Raw genomic sequence first — 20,533 nt, 5'->3', positions numbered from 1 at the left:
CACCTTTGTGTAATATAACATCCACAGCTCATACAGCCTTTCCTTCGATGCCATCCCGCCGCTCTTGTGGTTGCTCATATCTCCTTTTTATTTTAGTTAAATAATGAAGCGGGTGAGATTGGTCAAAGGTTTTCTGGGGCTGTTTGAAGTTGTTTCCTAAATGCAGGAGGACGCGGCACGCTCCTGGGAACCATTCCTGCAAAATTCAGGCACAATAATCCACGCAAAAGTGCTTTCTGTCACGCAAAGTTCTCAGAGTGGCAAAAAAAAGCAAAACATGACGGTGTGAGTGTGGGCCACGGTGCGATCGCTGTCGAAATGATCAAACCAGGAACAAAATTGCGTGGAAATGCATGTCTGGAGGAACACCCATGTCCGCATTTACAGCGAGCTTGGTTGGTAAATGATTCCTATTGGAGAGAGTTTCCCACGGAAGCGACCGATGCCATCAGCTCAAGACCAAGAGATGACTGTGCTGCCCATGCGGATTCAGTCAGCAGAGATGAGCAGCAGCTCATTATTGTCAACTAGTGTCTCTGTAACAAGACATACAGGGAAGAGTTGACTGTAGATCATGCTCACAGGTAGGCTGGTATTCTTAAAGACACACGCACACACGTAAACACACAGTGACAGCCTCCTGCAGGACTCCTCTAACGAACTGACTAAAGAGTAAGCAACACTGAGTACTGATAACATTAAAACACACACACACACACACACACAACTGCAATTCAAACTGTAACGACTACTCGTGATATCTTCAGGTGCTGTAATAAATAATTATTGCACAGTTATATTGCATTCCAGACTGTTAATCAATGATCCTGTAAACACTGAGAGGCCTACATTGGTGATCGATTCTGAAAGTAAAATACAGGAATATAATCGAACTATACAGTAAAAGTGTAAAATGATGGGCCGTATAAATATACACAAGTATTAAAATAATTAAAAGTGCTCATTTTAAAGAATGCCCCCCACCCCCTGAATTTTGTTTGGAAATGCATTAACTTAGAATTTGTAAGTAAGAAGTATTTTAATGTTGTTTGGCCTCATGTAAACATGCATGGTCTGGCAACAGCTCACCCATTTATCTGAAAGCTACTAGAGAAAATTTGATTACCTAAAAAAACGTATTATGATGTAAGATGTACTGAATACAAACCTTTTTTTTATTAAACAAAGTTGATTGGAATTGACACTTCTTGAAAGAGGAGTCAGGTTTATTGTGTGCAGTCGAGGGATTTATCTCTTAGTCTAACAAAGCATTATATTTTCAACATGTATTTTCATATGTAAACCTTATCAGTTGGATTAAATTGTACTAAACCAGAGAAATGCAAGACAAGTGGTGTGTCTGTTGTACTGACTTTAAAGTACAGGCAACTTTTTCCTATCTGCTATAGTAGACTGTATGTAATCTATAACAGGAGTTAATGTGTCTCTTGATGAATTACTAACATGTAAGAATACATGGGTAAGGTACTGATTTATTAGTGTTAACCTCTTAAACTTTGTTAGGACCTTTAACACAATCAGGTTTGTGTTGTCACACACTCGGTCAGTAGAAGGATGGACACAGTGAAGGCAGCTGTATTACCATGGAGATGGCCTACATACCTAAACAGGACCTGACAGTGTGACCATCAACAGGCGGCACAGTGTGCCAGTCTATCCTATGTATTCCTGTAATCTATAGGTCTGCTAATAGTCCACATGTACATTTTTTTATATTTAATATGTTTACTGAGCTATTTTTATTGTATATACTGTGCATTTTTATACTTAATATTTTTATATTTTACTTTAATTGCTTAAGTATATTTTTGCTGCTGTAGCGAACAAATTCCCCCTTGCGGGATGAATAAAGTATCTATCTATCTATCTATCTATCTATTTTATCTATATAGACCCCAACATAATTGGTCTGTGTTTAAATCAAAATTTGGAAAATCCCATTATCCCTAAATAATTTGATTTTGTAAATATTCAAATGTAATCTATTTCATGATTTTGAAGAGATTTGTCAACAAAACAAAACAATATCACACGAATAGGCAGCGGGCCACTGCAATCGATGTGCTCGACGGTCGTCTTTACATCCTCAGTCAGGACCGTTAATGGATTTCAGAGAGCATTGAGCGGTGTGTAGCGTTAGCGGTAGAGATAAACATGGAGCGAAATGTTGGGTCACTGCAAGAGCAGGCCCTGAAGAGAAAGGAGAGGCTGAAAGCACTAAGAGATAAACAACTTCACGTAAGTGTATTGTCTGCTGATGCCTGGTTTCTGATAAATGCAACATGTTATATATCACAGCCAGTTGTGTTGGTGAGGTAGCATTAGCCGACTTAGCTTATAGCTAACACCGTTAGCACATGTATGTAGTTAGCAAATCAATCGTAACTTTGGTTCTTGGCTTTTTTGTCGTCCTGTTGGAGAAGGTAAGTTTGTATATTTATTTAAAATGTAATGTATTTAAGTTAAATGTTTATTTCTTACACTGCATTTGCATATGTAGGTCTGGTTTGCCTGTGCAGCTAATTTCCGAAGCTAACTAGTTCGTATATTTTCTCAGAAAGACAATAACAAAGTGATTGAAGCTCTACTCGCGTCTCTAGCGATGATTTAATATCATAGCTACATCTTGTAAAATGATTCTCTCACCAATGCACTTGATGGTATTTCATATATTAAATCGTATGCTTCTCTACAGACTGGTGAAACCAGAGCTGAAGTAGCAGATGTTATTCCTTGTATTTTGATTGATGTTCAGCAATACATGTAATAGATGAAGCCTCAATATCTTGCTGACAGGCAGAGGTGAAGGATAGAAGGTGGCTGCAGGGAAGAGAGCACTGACACTCTGTATGTGGAAAGATATTTGCTTCCTTAAAGGGATGGGAATCATTTGAATAAAAGGGAAAGTGTCTGTTAAGTATTTAATGACAAAAGCACAGTTTTTCTGGAATGCATCATAAATATAGGTCTGCCTCTCGCTGTAAAGGTCTTAGTATATCATGGACCACAGTGAAATATTTTTCAGGTGGGGACATTGGGGAATAAGTCATATTAATCAAAGTCTGAAGATGTCAGGGAATTTCCACTGCAAGGTAGTTTCTGAAGAATATAACGTCTCTTTTTCAACTTCTTTCATAAAGGTATTGCATTAAATCAAGCTTTTTTTAACAGCTTTCCATACATGCCTAACCATTGAGAAAGGCTCTCCTGTGCCACACAGTTATAAACTGGACACGGTGGCAGTAAAAACACACATATGGTGAAAGATGGAGCAACCTTAGTCGGAAGACTGAACTTTTACTTCTTTAAAAGAGGATTAGAATAAAGTACGGAGAAAACTCAGTTGCACAAAAGGTGAAAAACACTTTATCTGTAGAATCTGTGGGGACAACGTTTTAAAGTAGGAATCAAACTCAGCATTACACAGTTATTCTGTGGCTCCGCTGTGGTGATCGTTCAGTTCTGGATATGAATTCTTCTTGCAACAGGAAACCGTGTGCAAGCCACTGTTTCTCCAGTTAGACCGGAGTGTGTTTCACTGAGCTTGAGTTTGGCCGTGGCATGCTGGATTTGACTAGCAATGTCTGATAAATGACAGTTGACATTCCTGAAGCTGGGGGTTGGTTTCCTTTTGTACTACACTTCAAGAATGAGTCGGCCCCCTGAATTGTTCTAGCAGGTAGACAGGAAGCCTCTTCAGGAAAATGCAAGACGGGAGGGGTTCAATCTCCTTTGTTTTCACTTTTCACTTGGGGTCGATATCATTTTTTCTGTATTCCTGCAAGTCTATGTTGTCATTTATTTACCCGTTATTTATGTGTGGTTATTTTAACAATGGCATGATGATTTTTAACAGGGGCAAGAGCAGGAAGATGGGGAGCCAGAGAACAAAAAGGCTTCCCTAGAGGAGGCTACTGAAGAAAGGCACAGGTTGGTTCACCACACTACACACACAAATGTAAATGTTGTTTTTTTAATCCAATTTATCATTATTTCTTCCATTTTTGCTCTCGCTTGCTCGCCCCTTCAGATGAATTTATTAAAGCTGCACAAACGGAAGTGAAACTGATACGGCAGCACACCATCAGACCATTTATCTGCCCTTTTATCTGATCACCATCTTCTTGTAACACTGTATTGCATGTCTCAGTGCAGGTCATGAGGTGTAGTGTTTACACTGGCCTGGATCACAGCTTCCTGCTATTTGCTGCTCAAATATCCTGCAGCATACTCAACTTTGTATGTTGGCTGGTTTGAAAGAGCAGCAGCCATCTTTCCTGTCCTACAGGACCTTCTTTTTTCTTCTTTCCATTGTTTATATTTAATGACTGTACTGAAGGCGTGCCGCTGTATTTCCTCCAGTCCAACAGGACAGATCTCTTATGAGCATAAAAATAGCTGCGGACTTGAAATGCTTGATTTTGACATTTGTCAGGGAAGCGAAAAGTGAGTTGAATGTACTCTGTTTTTATTTAATCAATGCTTTGCTAAATCAAGATACACGTTTGTAGCAGAGTGTGAGTGTAATGTATCTTGTATTAATATTTCATGGGAGATCCAAATGCCAAACCCAGGCATGAAAGAACACAACAATCAACTTCTAAAGTTATTGCGACTCAAATGAAGGAGACAGTGGAACTTGGCCAGAGATTTTTTTTCAGCTTCCTGAGTGTTATCATACATTCCTGCAAGCATATCCCACAAAAGGCACCAATGGGTACCATGCAGCTTTTCCTGTTCCATCTTGTTAGGTATCGTCAGGGCTGCTGTTTATTTTATTTTAAGATAGACCGATAGTCGATTTTTAAATTCTTGGAAATGGAAAATTACATTCAGGGAAGTTCAAAAGCCTCTAAAATATCGATATGACTAATTACACGCCAGCTTTAACAATGTCTGTGGCGCCTGTGTAAATATAAAAGGCTGATTGTTTTTGTGCTCTGGTGAATGGAGCGATATCGGTGTGAGCGTTTGAACACTGCTGCACCCGCTCCTCAGCCACAGTTCACTGTAAACATAGTGAGAGAGCCACACTTGGGTCTGTGCTCTGAATTCATCACCGGCTCTCTTTGATGCCACTGTGTGCTTGAAGTGGAAATGTGTAAACACACTTTAAAGGTTTGGACACACCAAACTAAGACACAGTTAAGAAAAGGAGTTATGTTCAGTGTGTATCCAGTAGTTTTGTTGGGCTGTTGAACAATAATGGTCGCCATCAGGTCAAAGATTCATTTTGACACCCTACTTATCCGTGATAAGGGATCCTAACAAATAGGCCGCAGTGTCCATTAGAAAAGAATGAAAAAACCCTTTTTATTGTCATATACACATCCACGAAATTTGACCCATCCCTGTATATAGGGAGCAGTGGGCTGCCAATGACAGGCGCCCGGGGAGCTGGGGGTTCAGTGTCTTGCTCAGGGACACTACGACACGTGACACGTCCCAGTCGAGGATCGAACCGTTGACCCTGCGGTTACCAGACAACCCTCTTAAGCCATTAAACTCACAGTCCTCCCCCCCCCCATTAAACTCACAGTCCTCAAATGATGTTTATTAATGTTAAACTTGTTGATTGTGGTGATTCTCTGGCCTTTGCACTCGTGCCATATATTGAATAATGCAGCTTAATTGCAATGAAGCAATAGTAAATAATAGCTAAGACTGTGCTGGGCACATTCATGCTTCCTGGAAGAAGAACCCTTTAAATGTATCGATTGAATTTGTGTCAACTTTATTTATTTCTGTTTTATTTCATCACATTATGCTCTATTGAAGGCTGATGAATGACAGCCTGTAGTTAGTCCTGGATGGATGCCTTCTGGCTACTTTAAGCTGTCAGCACGTCTGGACTTTGTAATGCTGTGGAGCTTAGGTTGGCAAAATGATTATTTTCAGGCCTTGTTTGACAACAATTGATGCACTTTCCTTCTGTTTATTTAATTCATTTTATTACAGTTATATAGACTGAGTTAGCCAAAGGCCGACTAAGACTAGCATTCCTGCCCATACCCTTACAAGGCATCGGTCTGTCTGTTGGCAGCAAAGGTTTGATGAACGTATCAAGAGTGTTCCCTCGAGCCTCATCACAAATCCATGTTAAGCTCAGAGCAGCTGATAGCTCTCTTGGTCAGATAATAGTTTACCTCTGCCTCTGGATGTACATGTGTATAATCTGCAGGGATGTCGGGGAGTCCTGCCAAGAATTCCTCCGTGCAGAGATGTGATGAAAGACTGCGTAATTTAACATCAAGGACAGCATTCCTCAGCTGTTTGCTGCTCTCCGCAAGTCTGTCGTTAGGAGCAGGTGGTACGTGTTGATCAGACGTGCTCATAGGAATAAAGAGGGACATTATACCCGGCCTCCTCTAGACATGTGTGCAGCTGTGAAGGGTTTGCAGATGCTCTTCTCTGCTCCTTAATCTCTGGACAAATTATATTTGTCTACACTGCCACCTCCTGGACGGTCACATTAGTGCGGCGAGAAAGAAAGGGAGCGTCGATGACTGATAATGCGTCTCGAATTTCTGTCCTCAGAGAGCTGAAGCTGAGGAATTACACTCCAGAGGATAAAGAGCTGAAGGAGAGGCAGGTGCCCAAAGCAAAACCTGTATCAGGTGAGAACTCTTCAATCACAGACAAGCTTTGTAAAGCTTTTGTAAATATCACATTGCCTCAAGGAATGTGGTGAGCTCGACGCCTGCTGCTAATATCACATATAATTTATGAATGTTAATGAATATTCTTTGTTTGCAGTGGAGGATAAAGTAAAAGACCAGTTGGAGGCAGCTAATCCAGAGCCCATCATTGAAGAAGTGGTGAGTACCCCTTTCTGTATTGATGTGTTTTGCTGAAGAAGCATAGTAGTTGTAGTTTTGCCTTATTCGGCTGTTTTCTTTCCTCAGGATTTGGCCAACCTCGCCCCGAGAAAACCAGACTGGTAAGAGGTTTTTGAAAATGATTCAACAACCTGTATGGCACGTACAATCTTGGTATGACTAAAGATAATTTCTTTTTATTGTGATTCTGAATCTAGGGATCTAAAGCGTGACGTTGCAAAGAAACTGGAGAAGTTGGAGAGGAGAACACAGAGAGCGATCGCCGAGCTCATCCGTTAGTATTTCCTGTTTCTGCGTTTTATCACCAACTTTTCCTGACACCACGGAGAAAAGCATGTCTGAGCTAGGTGTGAATTATTAGGCAATTTGCTTTGCGATTCCACAGAGCCTTGAAGCCATCTGATAGCATCAAGGGTGCGATTCCTAAATGTAAAGGTTTTTTCCCCTCATTTTAATGTGCGACATTGAGAGCGCAGGTAGCCATGTTATGTGTACTCACAATAACCCAATTAGTATGTTTATAGTTGCGTCTGTTGATGGGACAACAGCAATGTTTGGTTACAGGAAGTCACCGGTGCACTCAACCCGAATAAGACCCTAACCAGAGCTATGGCCAATATGCAGCAATTACACATGAATGTAACTAGTGATCGGAGAATTCAGGGAATAAATAAATTGACTGAGTGTTTGTGTGTTCAGGGGATCGTCTACGAGGCAGCGAGGACGAGTTGGCCGGAGTGGTGGGAGCAGTAGGATTGGAAGAGGGAGACTCGGACTGAATCCCAGATGTGACCGATAGAAACAGGAGCCTGCAGAGGGCTTGCCTCGGTTTACTGGGTGTACCGTCACATCTGTCTTGTTAAGAGACGGCTACTTTCATCGCTGCAGGGAGTAAAGTAATGTTTTCAGTCAGGTCTTCATTTCCCCTTGTGAGTCCTGCCTCGTATCATTGCAGTATTCCATATTAATATGTAATAGTACATTCTGTGTATGTGGCTTATTGATGTACATTGGTAATGCAACATCAATATTTTGCTGTAAGTTTTACATTTTCAAGTAAAATTAGTTTTTCAAATGGCTGATTATTATTTTCATGCATTTTGCCTTTATTTGGAAGTAGGGGTGGAGCAATATGTGATCATATATTGTGCTATAGTACAGTATGGAAAACACCTAATCACACTGATGCCAAAATCCTATAAAAATATTATTTAAAGTAATTCAATTACTAAAGATTTTTTAAGTGTTTTGTTGCTCAGCATCCAATAATAGAAGACACTTTTTAAATACATATTTATTCAGAAAATGATCTGAAAATTCACTCTCTAAACATCAAGTGACCCCTATGCACTCATGATAGTTACTGCAACATTGATGTCTTGCTACTGTTGAATCAAGTTAGTTTCGATCCAATGGGTGATAAATAGAACAATGAACAGATGAGATGTTTTTTGGTATGACATTCACTAGTGATATCTATTGCAAGCACCTAAATACCTGTTATGAACTGAAACGTTCCTAATCTTTCACAATAAAGTGCATCGTCTGTCTATGTAGGCCCAAGCTGTCCCCTCAATAAGGAGGGTATTGCACAGTTCGTTATATCACCACTCTTAACACCAAGGCCAACTGCTTCTTCAAATGCTTTCCTCTGTTCTCAAAAGGCAAATTATCAAGACTCTAAAGAGAAACGAAGCATTCCAACACCGCTCTTCTGAAATTCACAAAAACTACACGAATGTGTGACTTGAGTGTCGTTGAAATGATTAATAGCCCATACTTTGACTACAAAACAGATTCTCCTACACACGACAATCTTCAAAAATATACAAGATTGGAGATGAAGCTTACAAAGTACAGACATTTATAGCAAGATGATTAATACTGTAAAAACGGAAGTTGTTGATGTTGTGGCTCTGGAAGCTTGTTGAAGCCGTTTGAACGCGATGCTGCTCTAAATACTTTTGTGATCAGCGAGAACAGCTGATCAGATGAAATCCTGGATTTTGGTATTTAATAAAAGGAAACGGAGATATTGTAGTTCAAGGAAGCGTCAAATCTTAGACCGTGCGGGAGTCAGAGGTTGTTTTGGCACATTTAGAGTGGAAGAATAAATACTCCTGCATGCAGATTAGCTAATGATAAAGGGTTATCACTTGTCAGAAGCAGAAAATGGCAACGAGGAGGCCTCAATACCTATCCTAAAGAAGTTGGCATTCGGATGGCACGCAGACCTCCACAGATTTAGCCCTTGAGCAGGATTGCTGTTGATCTTGTTGATGCTGCAGTGTTACGATTGGTTGGTTGGTCGGGTGGGTGACAATCTCACGGGTGCATTCATGGCTACCATGGTGATCACTGGGACCAGGAAGTGGCTGATTCAAGGCTATCAGTCGCAATGTCCTCCACCAGATTCTATCTTCCTGGCTGCAGGACCCAGTTCCACCTTGCACACCCTCTGGGCAAACTTCAGTGAGCACAATGTCTCTCCCACATTACTCTCCAGAGCAGACACCTTTAGTAGAAACAAAATAAAGGCTCATAACATAAACATGTAATTAACTGCAAATGTGTCACATATATAAACATTTAGAGCAGTAATCTCACCTGCACCACCATGACAGTCTTGCTGCCTTTGCCCAAGGAGTCTTGTAATAAGTAGGTAAGGCGGGAGTTCCTGAAAGGGATATGAGTCTGGCGAGCTCTCAGTGCCTGTATGACGTCCCCCAGTGACAGAAGGGAGCGGTTGATATTCTGGGCCTCTTTCAGCCTCTCTCCCTCGGCACCGGACTTCCATACCCTTTCCGAGCCAGCCAGATCCACCAGGTTCAACTTGCCTGAGGAAAGAAAAGTTGAATCATAGTAAAGGTGGAATGGAGAAAATCCCGTGTCTGACTGAATCCTGATCAAAAGCTTCTCTTTTGTACTTTTTCTCTTCATTCTCTTTCTCAGCATTCATTTTGCTAAAAAGAGATTCACAAGGACATCCCTTGGAATATTTTATTTTTGATTCAGCTTTATGCGGTCTAGCTACTGGCCTAAATAAAAAAAGAGGAATTCAAGGAGGAACACCAAAGTCTGATTCAGATCTATAGCAACTATTAATTCAGAGCCTTTTAAACACTGTCCCTGTAGCAGGAGAAACACACGTGTGACTGACCGGTGGTTTTGGAGCCGGTGGCGAGGTCAGTTCCCTGAACGGTGGTGCAGAGCAGAGCATGCGAGCGGGAGCTATGCTGGTTCATCTGAGTGCCGAAGGTGATCCTGTTCCTTCGGGCTGTCGCCAAAATCTTAACAAACACAAGAATAATTAGCATAAATGTAACAATATATTGTCATAGTCATTGATAATTCAGTATCCTATCAGTACAGATTGTTTAAAACACACTGTGTCACCTTCTTGATGTGCTGAAAGCTCTTAACTTCAATGACCCTGAGGCCCGGCACATGCAGCTGTCCTGTTCCATCCGGGTTGATCTTAATGTCCAGTTTATCTCCATCCTTGCTCAGCAGGTCTCTGAGAAACACAATATGAGGACAACAATAAAACAAGTGACTATTAGTCGGTCTAATATATTGCAGACTAAACAGACATGCGAAGGAAGGCGCAGCATACTGTACCTTAGCACCTCGTTGTAGATCTCCACAGAGCTGACAGTGACCGTGTAAGACCACATGTCCTTCCTCTCCTCAATCTCACTGAAGAGATGTTTCAGAGCTCGCTGGTTGATGCCTGGATTCTCCACACTGCCCTGAAAATCAAATGATACTTAGCCTGCAGCCTACATTATGGACCCGATACTTGTGCTGGTATGTTCAGTGGCTCCAATATCTGTTATTACTCTTTGGCTCCAATAATGCTGTAAAACTAGAGAGTTTACCTCCATTGTGTGGGTTTTTCCAGAGCCAGTTTGTCCGTAGGCAAATATGCAGACCTGGTAGCCATCGATGCAGGACGTCACAAGAGGCTCAATCTCCTGAAAGACCTGAAGAAAACAAACAAAGGGTTCGAGTTCTCGTTGTGATTGTATTTCCTGCATGTGCTGCTGTTCGCTTCCATACCTCTTCCTGTGTGGCCTGTGGGTGGAAGACCTTGTCCAGTTCAAAAATGCGACTCTTTCCTTTGTTCAGCACATTGAGTGAGGACTCATTGTTGGAGTCCGTCTTCACCACCACAGACTGGCCCTCCTCGTGCTGGTCCTCCTTCAGCACAGGCTTCACACGACACAGCACGCGGATGTTGCCTAAAAACAGAAGGTCACGTTCAGGATACAGGTTTTATTTTCTGCAGCGTTGTTTTCTTACGTCTTCTCTGTGTACCCTTAAGCTCCACCAGCTGCTCGTGGTACTTCCTGCGCAGTGCCACCTCCTTCCTATATTTCTCCAGGAGATCTTTGTTGGCCTCAGACATTTCACTAATAGCTGCTGAAATCTGAAAAACACAAAATACAGCAAAAGAAGTTCTTTACTAGGCTTGTTGATTTATCACTCGCCTAAACGCACTGCGTTGACATCATGGTGTGATATCATGTACGTATACCTGTTTTTTTGCGTCACTGATGGCTGCTCCGTAAAAGTCTGAGAAGTTTCGAACCTGGCTCCGCAGACTGGTGTAGTCTGTTTTCATTGAGCGTAAAGTTGGAGGGAGTGCAGTCAGACGCTTCTGTAAGCCTGACAAAAATGAATTGTAAGAATCAAACTCACATAGAGGAAAGAAATAGTAAAGGAAAAGTTTAAAGGAATGTTGGGGAATTTAGTTATTTGCTTTCCTGCTGTGAGGTAAATGAGAAGATTGGTATTACTGTCCTCATAGAGAGTGGTATCTATTTCCCAAAATGTTGAACTATCTCTTTAAAGACTACGGTTATTGTTTCTTTCTTCTCTCTCTTTTGAGGTTTGATTATTTGGTGTAACTTACTGAAAAACTGCTCCTGCAGGTTCTGAAAGTGTTCTGCTGAGCAGGTGGCTGCAGCCTTCACAGCCTCCTCCTTCTTCTCCTCCAAGTGGCCAATCTCTTTCAACAGGTCCTCTCTCAGTTTACTGATTTCTCGCTCATACGCTGCGATCTGTAAAAGGTTCAGCGCAGCAATTTGTCAATCTTTCAGCTCGACTGGTCCAATCTGTGCAGGCTCAGCTCTGTAATGAGTTCATCTGTCAATGAAATTGATCCAGGTTGTGAATTTCCGGCAGCTAAGTGTAAACTTCCTCCTTCTGCCTTTCATTTTCTCTCCTTTCATCATCTGTTCTCAAAACAGCGTGTGGTTTATTTACCCCTCTGGAATTCTCCAATTCTGTCTCTTTCATTTTATTGAATCAGAGTTGATGACATCAGGAGGACCATTTGGGATTTGTTGCCAGTTTCCTTGCCTCCTAGTGGCCAGCAGCCAACAGCAATAAAACATGTGCTGATGGTTATTTAGCATTATGATGGAGCATTATTGTCAAAAGCCCACCTTGCAATTTATATCCAACTTGTTGCTGCTTGAGACACTTTCAAAAATGGTGTAGAACAATTATTTACCCAAGTCTACAGTGTTATACTGCATATTAAAATCAGTTTAATCTGTGTGTGAAAACTCACACCAAACTGGTTGAACATTAATTCAATGGCCTCTGTTTGTTACCTTGTGCTGCAGATTGCAGCTGTATTCATCAGACTTCCTGATGTGTTCCTCCAGCTGTTTGCACCGCTCATTCTGATTGGACAGCTTATCGGACAGCAGCTCATTCTTCTGTCTGGCTTTGGTCAGCTGCTTTAATGTGGTCGGTGATTCCACCTCCACAGTCTGGGTGACATACTGAGAGAGAGTAAACATCTGATTAGGGTACTAGTTCGTATTAGTTCATATTAAACATTGTTATGTTTCCAGTTAACAAATCTCACTCTGAGTCGAAGGTAAGATTTACCTTCACCACTGGCTCCTTGCCTCTCTCTCTGTCCAACTCCAACTGCAGCTCCCTCACTCGGTCCTCTCGTTTCCTCAGCTCCTCTCCTCTCCTCCACTCGCTTTGTTCGCTCTGTCGCTCCAGTTGTGACAGCTGCTCAGCACGCTGCTGTAGGGACATCTCAAGCTGCTGCACTCTGCTGCGGAGGTTTTCATTCTCCTAGCCGAGCACATAAAACAAAAGTACATCTTAAAATATTTGTGTTGGCGGTTACTGATGGCTGCCTCGGGAGCGTGTCAGCGAGTTCTCGGCTGTGTTGGTGCGCCTCACCTTGATGAGCATGGTGCTGGACTGGGAGGGGATGGTTGACAGCTGCTGCAGGAGGCCTTGGGTTACGCTCAGGTTCTGCTTCAGACTGTCGTTCTCTGCTGACAGACACAGAACCCGCTTCTCTGAGTCTGTTGCCCCCTGAGGAAATTGAACATGAGGTTCAGCATAACAATGAGAGATGCATCAAAACCAGACATACGTATGTCCTTGTGGATGAGATGGATTTATAATCTTACACAAGGTATGTGTGGCATTTGTACAGCATGGCATTTCATAGGGTGTATGTGGGCAGCGGTTGCAGCTTTGCTGATGACGTGTAAAGTGACAAAGACTTGACAAATGATTAAATCAATAGTTAAATAAATACAATGCTTACGGTGGCTGTTCTCAATCTAGACAGCTCCTCCTCGCGCTCCTCTATGCAACTCTTGAGCTCATCGATCTGTGCAAGAAATGAGAAAGGTTAAAAGTGTAATGGAGGATGCTTGCTGAAGATTTTGTTCCATTAAATTAAATTTCAACACAATAAATTCTACTTTTTGATCAATTATTTTTGGACTTCAGGTTGCGCATTTTTCCTAAATGGATGTAGCATTTGGGATTCAACCAATATGACGCTCACCTGCTGTTGAAAGGCCTGTATACGCGAGTGTCTGTCCTTTTCGTTCAGCTCCAGCTGTGAGTGCAGCAGACGGAGTTCTCCTCTCAGCTTACTCCTTTCACCCTGCAGACCGTACAGAGACTCAACCAGCCTGTGAACCCCAGCTTGTGTCCCTGCATCGCTGCTGGACTCGCCTGGGGGACATTAAATAAGCAAGACTATAATCAGCCTCTGCATATCATCACCATCAGCCTGAATACTGACCCATAACTAACAGAAGAAAATAACCATAATCATATTCTGTCACCTTCTGACCCATGTTCATATTACGCCACTGAGAAATAGAACCAGCCAATATCCTTTGAACTTCTTCTGACCGGTTTTCTATATGTTTCCGGTTGATGCTTGTGCGTGCGTAATATTAATGGACATTAGAGCTCTTTTACACACCATGCAGTCACCGTGCATTGCAGTGAAGTTAACATTATCGTTGCCGTGTGTTCCCACTCTCACGTCTCCTGGGCACCGTAACAGATTACAGCAGCTTCCCACGTGGAGCCTGGAGCGAGGAGGAGTGTTAAAACAAAACAACCTGCTAAAACTCCTCTATTGTTCATCAGGGACCTGAATAGCATCGTTTATACTTTCTTCATCCTCAATTATTTATCGTCTGATTTTCATAGCAGGGCCTTATTCTAATTCTATCGACACGCCATGTCAAGTTTGCTGTGTCACAATGGTGCAGGGAAAGGTGGTGGTGCAAGGAAGATTAAAAAAAAAAAAAACATGGAGAAGTGGATACAGCTGAGCATCAGGGGTGTTGGAAGAAACATGCTTGCAAGAAACGTGAAAAAGTCTGCAGAGGCACTGAGATAGCTTTGTACGTTTTAAAACAACAGCTTGAAAAGATGAAAAACTTACTTCCTCCAACTCAAAAACAGATGATAAAGATAAAAAAAATGGGATTTCTTGTTACATTTTTGATACATGACAACTGAATGGAGAAGCAGTCATTCACTAGAATCATATACCGAATAACAGATCACAACACAGACAAAATGCACTATTGCTTGAAATACTGCACATCCAAGAGGCATCACTTATGCCTGCAAGTTGCATTACAGTAAACAAACAAACCAAACAGCCTCGTAACAGTTGGGACATGAACTTCAGGCTATTTTTAGGCCAACACAAGTACACGTGACGCCTGCCATGTGCAAGGGCTTTTGCAGGAACTAAAACAGCACTCTAAGCCATGTTTAATTCATGACAGAGAGCCACACTAGAGTCATAGACAAGTATCAAAGACCTGCGCCCCAGAATAATGTATCTATGTCCTGTGACTAATGAGAGTCAGTGCGCATGAGGTCCTCTCCTTAAACACACCTACACACTGAGATTCATATAACCCTATCTGGCTATCACACACATTGTCATACATAATGACGTATTTCTCTGAGGCTGGATCCCTCAGCCTCAGGACAGGAATCTGATCTGTCTACAGCTTCATGTTGTTAACACGCTCTACATGTGCACAGAAAAGTGATGTAGGATAGTGCAGTTGGCATCGCTACCCTTCTGGTCAAAGAACCATCTGGTCAAATCTGAAACATGGCAGATACCCACATCTAAAGCCTTCAGGTCAATCACAGCTGTACAGTGTTTGTCTGGTCTCTTGACCAACAGCCACATAAATCTAATCGGCCTGCTCCTCTGCTGATGACTGTATTCTTCTATAAAAAGGTATACAGTGTGTTGCTGGTTGAAGAAAAATCTAATCTAGGGTGAACCAACAATGGACAAACCAGGACACTGTTTTAAGAATCAATGGCTCCTAGTCATGGAAACAGTCATGGAAAATGACTGGATTTGACAGCACAAAATATATATTATGTAACCCAGTAAATATACAGCTATTATGGCGAGCGTGTGAAATTGTCTTTCTTTATTTATTGTCCTTGTAATCCATCTTTCTCCATCCATCAGATGATCTCATCCACTCTGAACTCTCATATCGTTTTAAATCTACCTGTAGTCCGCAATATCATTTTCTGCTTCTCCTTTCACACAAACCAATCTACTTATGTGTGTGGTTATGACCTCTACCTCCCTCTTTTTCATCATCCTCACACCCACCACATGAGAATGTAAACCCTAACCCCCTCCCCCCCCATCCCTTCCCTCCCCTCTCCGCCTCCTTCCCTTTCTCTCCCTCACCCTCACTCAGCGGACTGGGCGTCTGTTGCTGGCTGAAGGCCTCCTCCAGGCTGCTGATGATGCTGCTCTTGTCCCTGAGGCGCTGGCGGTATGACGCTCGCAGGGCCTTCATCTGGCGGCGGTGCTGGACGCGGTGCCTCTTCAGCTGGACCCGGTACTGGTCGGCCTGCTGCTGCAGCTGCTGGAAGTGGGAGTACTGCTCCAGAAAACTCAGCAAGTGGGACATCACCGCCACCAGGGGAGACTCCGTCAACTGGGCAGTACCGCAGCACACACACACATACATAAGTTTAACATAGCAGAAGCTCCTATTTGGGGAACTGCTCATTAATGTATCAGGTGAGCAGCTCAGTCAAGGTGATGACATAGTTTTGCTACCTTTGCTGTTTCCAGCTGAACCTGCGAGGCCCTCCTCTTCTCAGCCTCCTGCTTAAAGGACAGAAAAGCAGCCAGAGGAGTGCATGCTGGGATGTCCGGACCTTGTACCTCACCTTCGTCACTCAGAGACATTTCATCGCTGTCACTGCTACTGCCTGGATGACAACAAATCACATAAACATAAAATCATAAGTGAGTAAAGGGATGTATGTACTGAATAATCAATAAGTAGAAACTATCCCTATAATGAATGTTATATCATCCTTCTATATCATATCACAGCCTTTATGTTGGACTATAAATAAAAGCTATTTGAGCACTCACTGGATTCACCAAGCCGAACACAAGCCTTTTTTCCCATTTTGGAGGTGCGGCCATTTTTCCTCCTGGTCCCTGTTTCCATGGAAACAGGTCTTGGCTGCTGAACAAAGCAACATCCATAAGGGTCAGACGGTAATAGGCATAATATTTACACATTGCACACATAGAAAGGCAGAACAATGACACCACCAATGTCCTCGTCCTTTAAAACAGAGCCTTTTTGTCCAGTCAGGTGGTAGATGACGCATGCATGTTCCCAGAAAATTAATGATTTTTTTTCTGACAGAGGAACCCCAATGATGGACATGACGGGGCTAGACCTACATCTGAGGAAGATCCCTGTGCCCCCTCCAAAGCTTCATCCTCCTCCTCCTCCTTCTTAAAGACAGTGTAGAAGATGTAGACTAAGAGGGAGTAGAAGGCGTACATCTCTACACCATCCAAGTCCCCCTGTAAATGACAGATTCACTAAATAATCACATATATCTCTAGATCTTGCAGCAGAAAAGCAGACAAAATATTATATTTCTCACCCTGATAATAACACTCAAGTCTTGACTATAATCAAAGGATGCATGAATATAAAAACTGGTCTCGACACATCAGGACTTCTCAAGAGACTACATTCTTTTCTATTTTAACCGTCATCCCACTCAAACATGCTGAAATATTTCTTTTTTTGTTTTACCTTATTACATATCTGTTCCTCTTTGATGATGACAATCTGACCTCCAAGTCATTTGTATTCCCCCTTCACACTCCATCTGTGTTTTCAATGACAAATCTTCCCATGCAGCCCTTGTTCTCAGAGCTGCAACAGCATCCCAGCGTTGTGTGTGTGTGTGACTCCCTCTCTGCCGTTCTCTCTCCTCCCCTTTCTCCTCCCCTCCACTTTGTTCCATCTCCACTACAGGCTGCATCTGCAGCGAGCATGCTCAGTGCAGTCTCTTCATCCGCTGCAGTGGAGGGGTGACGGAGTCGGTATGGAGACTAATTGAGCCAGGAGGGGGTTGACGCTGATACCAGCAGCCAGAGACAGCGGTGGATGAGATGTGCCAGCTGCTCATACAAATCATAAACTACAATATAATGCACTTGCAAATATTGGGATGTTTGCAAGGACTGTAAACGGTACAACAATTGGACACTTGAACATGAGCCAAGAGAACTTTCAAATGCAATGTAAAATGACATTACTGGAGTGATATTTTGATAAACATTTACATCATTTATTATAATATATATTTAGAGGTTATGTCGATGTAATCTTCCTTGAGTGTACATTTACATTTTGTATCAACCAAAAGCAATTAAATAAAAATTACATGAGACATTTCTAAACTTTTAAATACTTCCACATTGCCAAAAAATACATGAACTCGATGAATCATTTAAAAAAAAAAAAAAAAAAAAAAAAAAAGCACAGGCAGCATGATTATCATTATCATGGCACCTCAAACTTACAAAGGAGTACATGATGAAATGTTCCTGGTCCCCTGTCCGTCCCACAGACAGGAACACAGCCACAGATGCTTGTTGTTACGCTGCAGTAAAACTGCTGAGGCAGCCAATCACAACTCTGAAATCCTGTGAGAGAATCTGCAGTGTACATACCCTACACATATCTGTAAAGAATATTAATATCTTGCAAGGATAACACTGTGGACAAAGAGTTAAACGGATGAGGTCATTTATGTTATAACATTGTCACCCCTAAAAACCAAGAAAGTAATAAAAAAGTGTCTTAATAAGTATCAAACGAGGATGAGGTAAGAGCAGAGCCCAGAGCTTAGACCACTGCAGATATATAAACAGCGATAGCGCTGAGGCTGCAGAACAAATAGGACCCGTACTCTGAGGCAGCTGGATGTTTTTGGAATTTACAACACTAAAACTGCTAGAGAGACATGATGTGGAGGGTGTCGATAGCCTAAAGGGGAGCAGCGCCTGCTAGACATCCTTGGAAATGATCACATAGCTAATTAAAATGCCCACATAATGTTGAAATTGAAATGCATAATTAATGTCATCAGGGCTCTCATTATGTCTAAAAAGGTTATTGCTGCATCCCAGTGACGCAGAATGTCCCCGTGGGCTACCAGTTGTAAAGACTTTTCATTACCATGCAGACGACTTTAAAACACAAAGCATGATCCTGTTTGAAAAGCAGTTATCATCGTATTAGTTTTTTGATTACTCTGTTGATAATTTTTTTTGATTCACAAATGAATCAAGGCATCTACAAGGCATTCAGAGAGTGTTAACAATGCCAGTGATTTCCAAAAGGGAAATCTTCAGATAGCTCATTTAAATAGTTCTGTTGCACTATGAGTTCAAATGGCAACGGAAATACAATTAATACAACTCAAATCTTCTTCACAAATGTCCTGAAATGCTTTTAAGTTAGGCACATTCATTTTTGCATAGGTCCATTTCGTCACTCTGTCCCACAGCCAATATCTCTACTGGTTTATTAAAGGCCTATGTTACATCGGTCAGTCACATCCAACAGAAACCTGCTGAGGGCCTGTGTGGAGGCCCAACAGCCAACAGACATGGAGCCCTTTAACAGACTCTTGGTGAGACCCTCAGTTGCAGCCGGAGAAATGAGCAGAGCAAAAGTGTTTGTTCCGACCCTCTGAGCCACAAGCAACGGGAGGCTGAGGGCCACACCGCCAAAGGCCCCTAAAGCATTACCGGCAAACAGGCACACCGTCAGGCAGCAGGACAGGGAAGACAAACCGAGGCAGTGTGTCATAAGCGTGAGAGCGTCTGCTGAGAGCCAGTCACTCAATCCCAGCAGCAGACAGGAACCACAAAGGAGGATGTGTGCCGTGTTGTGGTCTTCACTGAGCCAAAGGAACTCAAAGGCGAACAGCGCTGGAGCCAAAACCTCGCCGGCCCACTCTGCTTCTCTCTGGATGGAGGCGAGGTATGAGCTGGAGGGAAGCAGGATGCAAAGTGCTGCAGAGAGTCCAAGCAGGAAGAGGCCTACTGAAGGAGCCCTGTGATCCTGCAGAGACAGGAGCAAAATGAAAGAGTGAGAATTTTAACCTACAGTATCTTCTAACTAAAAATAACAGATCTCAACAAAGGGGTGACCAGAATACACATTCATTACATAATACAAATAAGCAGTTTAGCTGCCAAATACTCAACAGATTAAAAAAAAGCTTAGCTTAGCTTGCTAATTATGTTCCGTTACCAGTAAATACAATTGATACTAAAATGTCAGAAAGTAGTGAAAAATATCCATCAGAGCCCAAAAGTGACAATGAAACGGCTTGGATAAACATTAATGAGAAAATGTATAACATTTTTAAGAAGCTAGAACCAGAGAATGTTTGGCAATTTTGCTTGAAAAAAAAAACTTAAAAGAGCACTACTTTATCTAAATTATTATATATTTTTTTCTGTAGATCGACTAGCGTTAATTGCTAAATCGACTATGGTTTCTAAAACTTTGTTAGTAAGTTATAACATCATCTACATTGGTAGTATGGTGAATGGCACGTACCTTAAAGAGTCTGTAAGAAGAGTACAATGCCGTGGCAGACAAAATGATGTTGGAACAAGATGTTGTTACCCACTCTGTTACACAGGCCGCCATTGATCCTGAGGACGAGTGACACTCCTGTAAACATCCACGATTTTTGCAACTTTAGTTACTAAAACTGTTGCATGTATCTGAATATCGGATAGTATTTTATAAAGTCAGCTAATAAACAGAGCACAAACAAACCAAACTTTGCGCAGGAACACTTGCAGGTTTGTTTTGACACGTGACAAGTCCGGATATGGCCAGTGCGCATGCTCCAAGAGATGCCTTCATAGCTCCTCGTAAACACTGCACTGCACCAGCTGTAATACGCGTAAAATGTACCACGGGCCAAAGCGAATTAATGGAGTTTAGTGAATTACTTCAGTATTCATTTTAATT

The 20,533-nt window shown here is 42.1% G+C and overlaps 3 protein-coding genes across 7 annotated transcripts in view; 1 reads left to right on the top strand and 2 right to left on the bottom strand.

Annotated features, from left to right (window-relative positions):
- Positions 1–607, bottom strand: part of nbeal2 (neurobeachin-like 2) — a 32,278-nt gene extending 31,671 nt beyond the window's left edge. For all 3 annotated transcript variants that reach the window (XM_031853129.1, XM_031853130.1, XM_031853132.1), the window contains exon 1: positions 4–607. In XM_031853129.1, coding sequence (XP_031708989.1) covers positions 4–78 — 75 coding nt within the window. In that variant the 5' untranslated portion in view covers positions 79–607. The remainder of the gene's footprint in view (positions 1–3) is intronic.
- A 1,517-nt stretch (positions 608–2,124) lies between these two features.
- ccdc12 (coiled-coil domain containing 12) lies at positions 2,125–17,923 on the top strand. Of its 2 annotated transcripts, XR_004212962.1 has the most exons (8): positions 2,125–2,259; positions 3,878–3,951; positions 6,559–6,638; positions 6,778–6,839; positions 6,927–6,961; positions 7,058–7,134; positions 7,560–7,756; positions 15,905–17,923. XR_004212962.1 is itself a non-coding variant. In XM_031852514.1 (7 exons), the coding sequence occupies exons 1-7, from the start codon at positions 2,176–2,178 to the stop codon at positions 7,637–7,639; spliced, it is 492 nt and encodes a 163-aa protein (XP_031708374.1). In that variant the 5' UTR covers positions 2,125–2,175; the 3' UTR covers positions 7,640–7,939. The 2 variants fall into 2 exon arrangements, 1 of the variants encoding a protein (XP_031708374.1); XM_031852514.1 differs by lacking the exon at positions 15,905–17,923 and having other exon boundaries at positions 7,560–7,939.
- LOC116386373 (kinesin-like protein KIFC3) lies at positions 9,161–20,450 on the bottom strand. 2 transcript variants are annotated; one of them, XM_031852504.1, is made up of 21 exons: positions 20,111–20,450; positions 17,282–19,606; positions 16,918–17,043; positions 16,597–16,690; positions 16,273–16,427; positions 15,895–16,147; positions 13,699–13,871; positions 13,453–13,518; positions 13,077–13,214; positions 12,768–12,965; positions 12,485–12,658; positions 11,779–11,926; positions 11,401–11,531; positions 11,181–11,292; positions 10,923–11,104; positions 10,742–10,846; positions 10,482–10,612; positions 10,257–10,377; positions 10,021–10,150; positions 9,468–9,697; positions 9,161–9,375 (listed from the first exon to the last, which is right to left on the bottom strand). In XM_031852504.1, exons 3-21 carry the CDS (start codon positions 17,020–17,022, stop codon positions 9,250–9,252), a joined length of 2,772 nt encoding a protein of 923 aa, XP_031708364.1. In that variant the 5' UTR covers positions 17,023–17,043; positions 17,282–19,606; positions 20,111–20,450; the 3' UTR covers positions 9,161–9,249. The 2 variants fall into 2 exon arrangements, with proteins under 2 accessions (XP_031708364.1, XP_031708363.1); XM_031852503.1 differs by having other exon boundaries at positions 16,597–16,693; positions 20,111–20,448.
- Between the last annotated feature and the right edge of the window lie 83 nt (positions 20,451–20,533).

This window comes from Anarrhichthys ocellatus, unplaced genomic scaffold (genome assembly GCF_004355925.1).
Source record: "Anarrhichthys ocellatus isolate YVR2014 unplaced genomic scaffold, GSC_Weel_1.0 scaffold13, whole genome shotgun sequence".
Classification (NCBI taxonomy): domain Eukaryota; kingdom Metazoa; phylum Chordata; class Actinopteri; order Perciformes; family Anarhichadidae; genus Anarrhichthys; species Anarrhichthys ocellatus.
The sequence above is the reverse complement of the archived record's forward strand: the minus strand, read 5'-3'. Positions and strand labels throughout refer to the sequence as shown.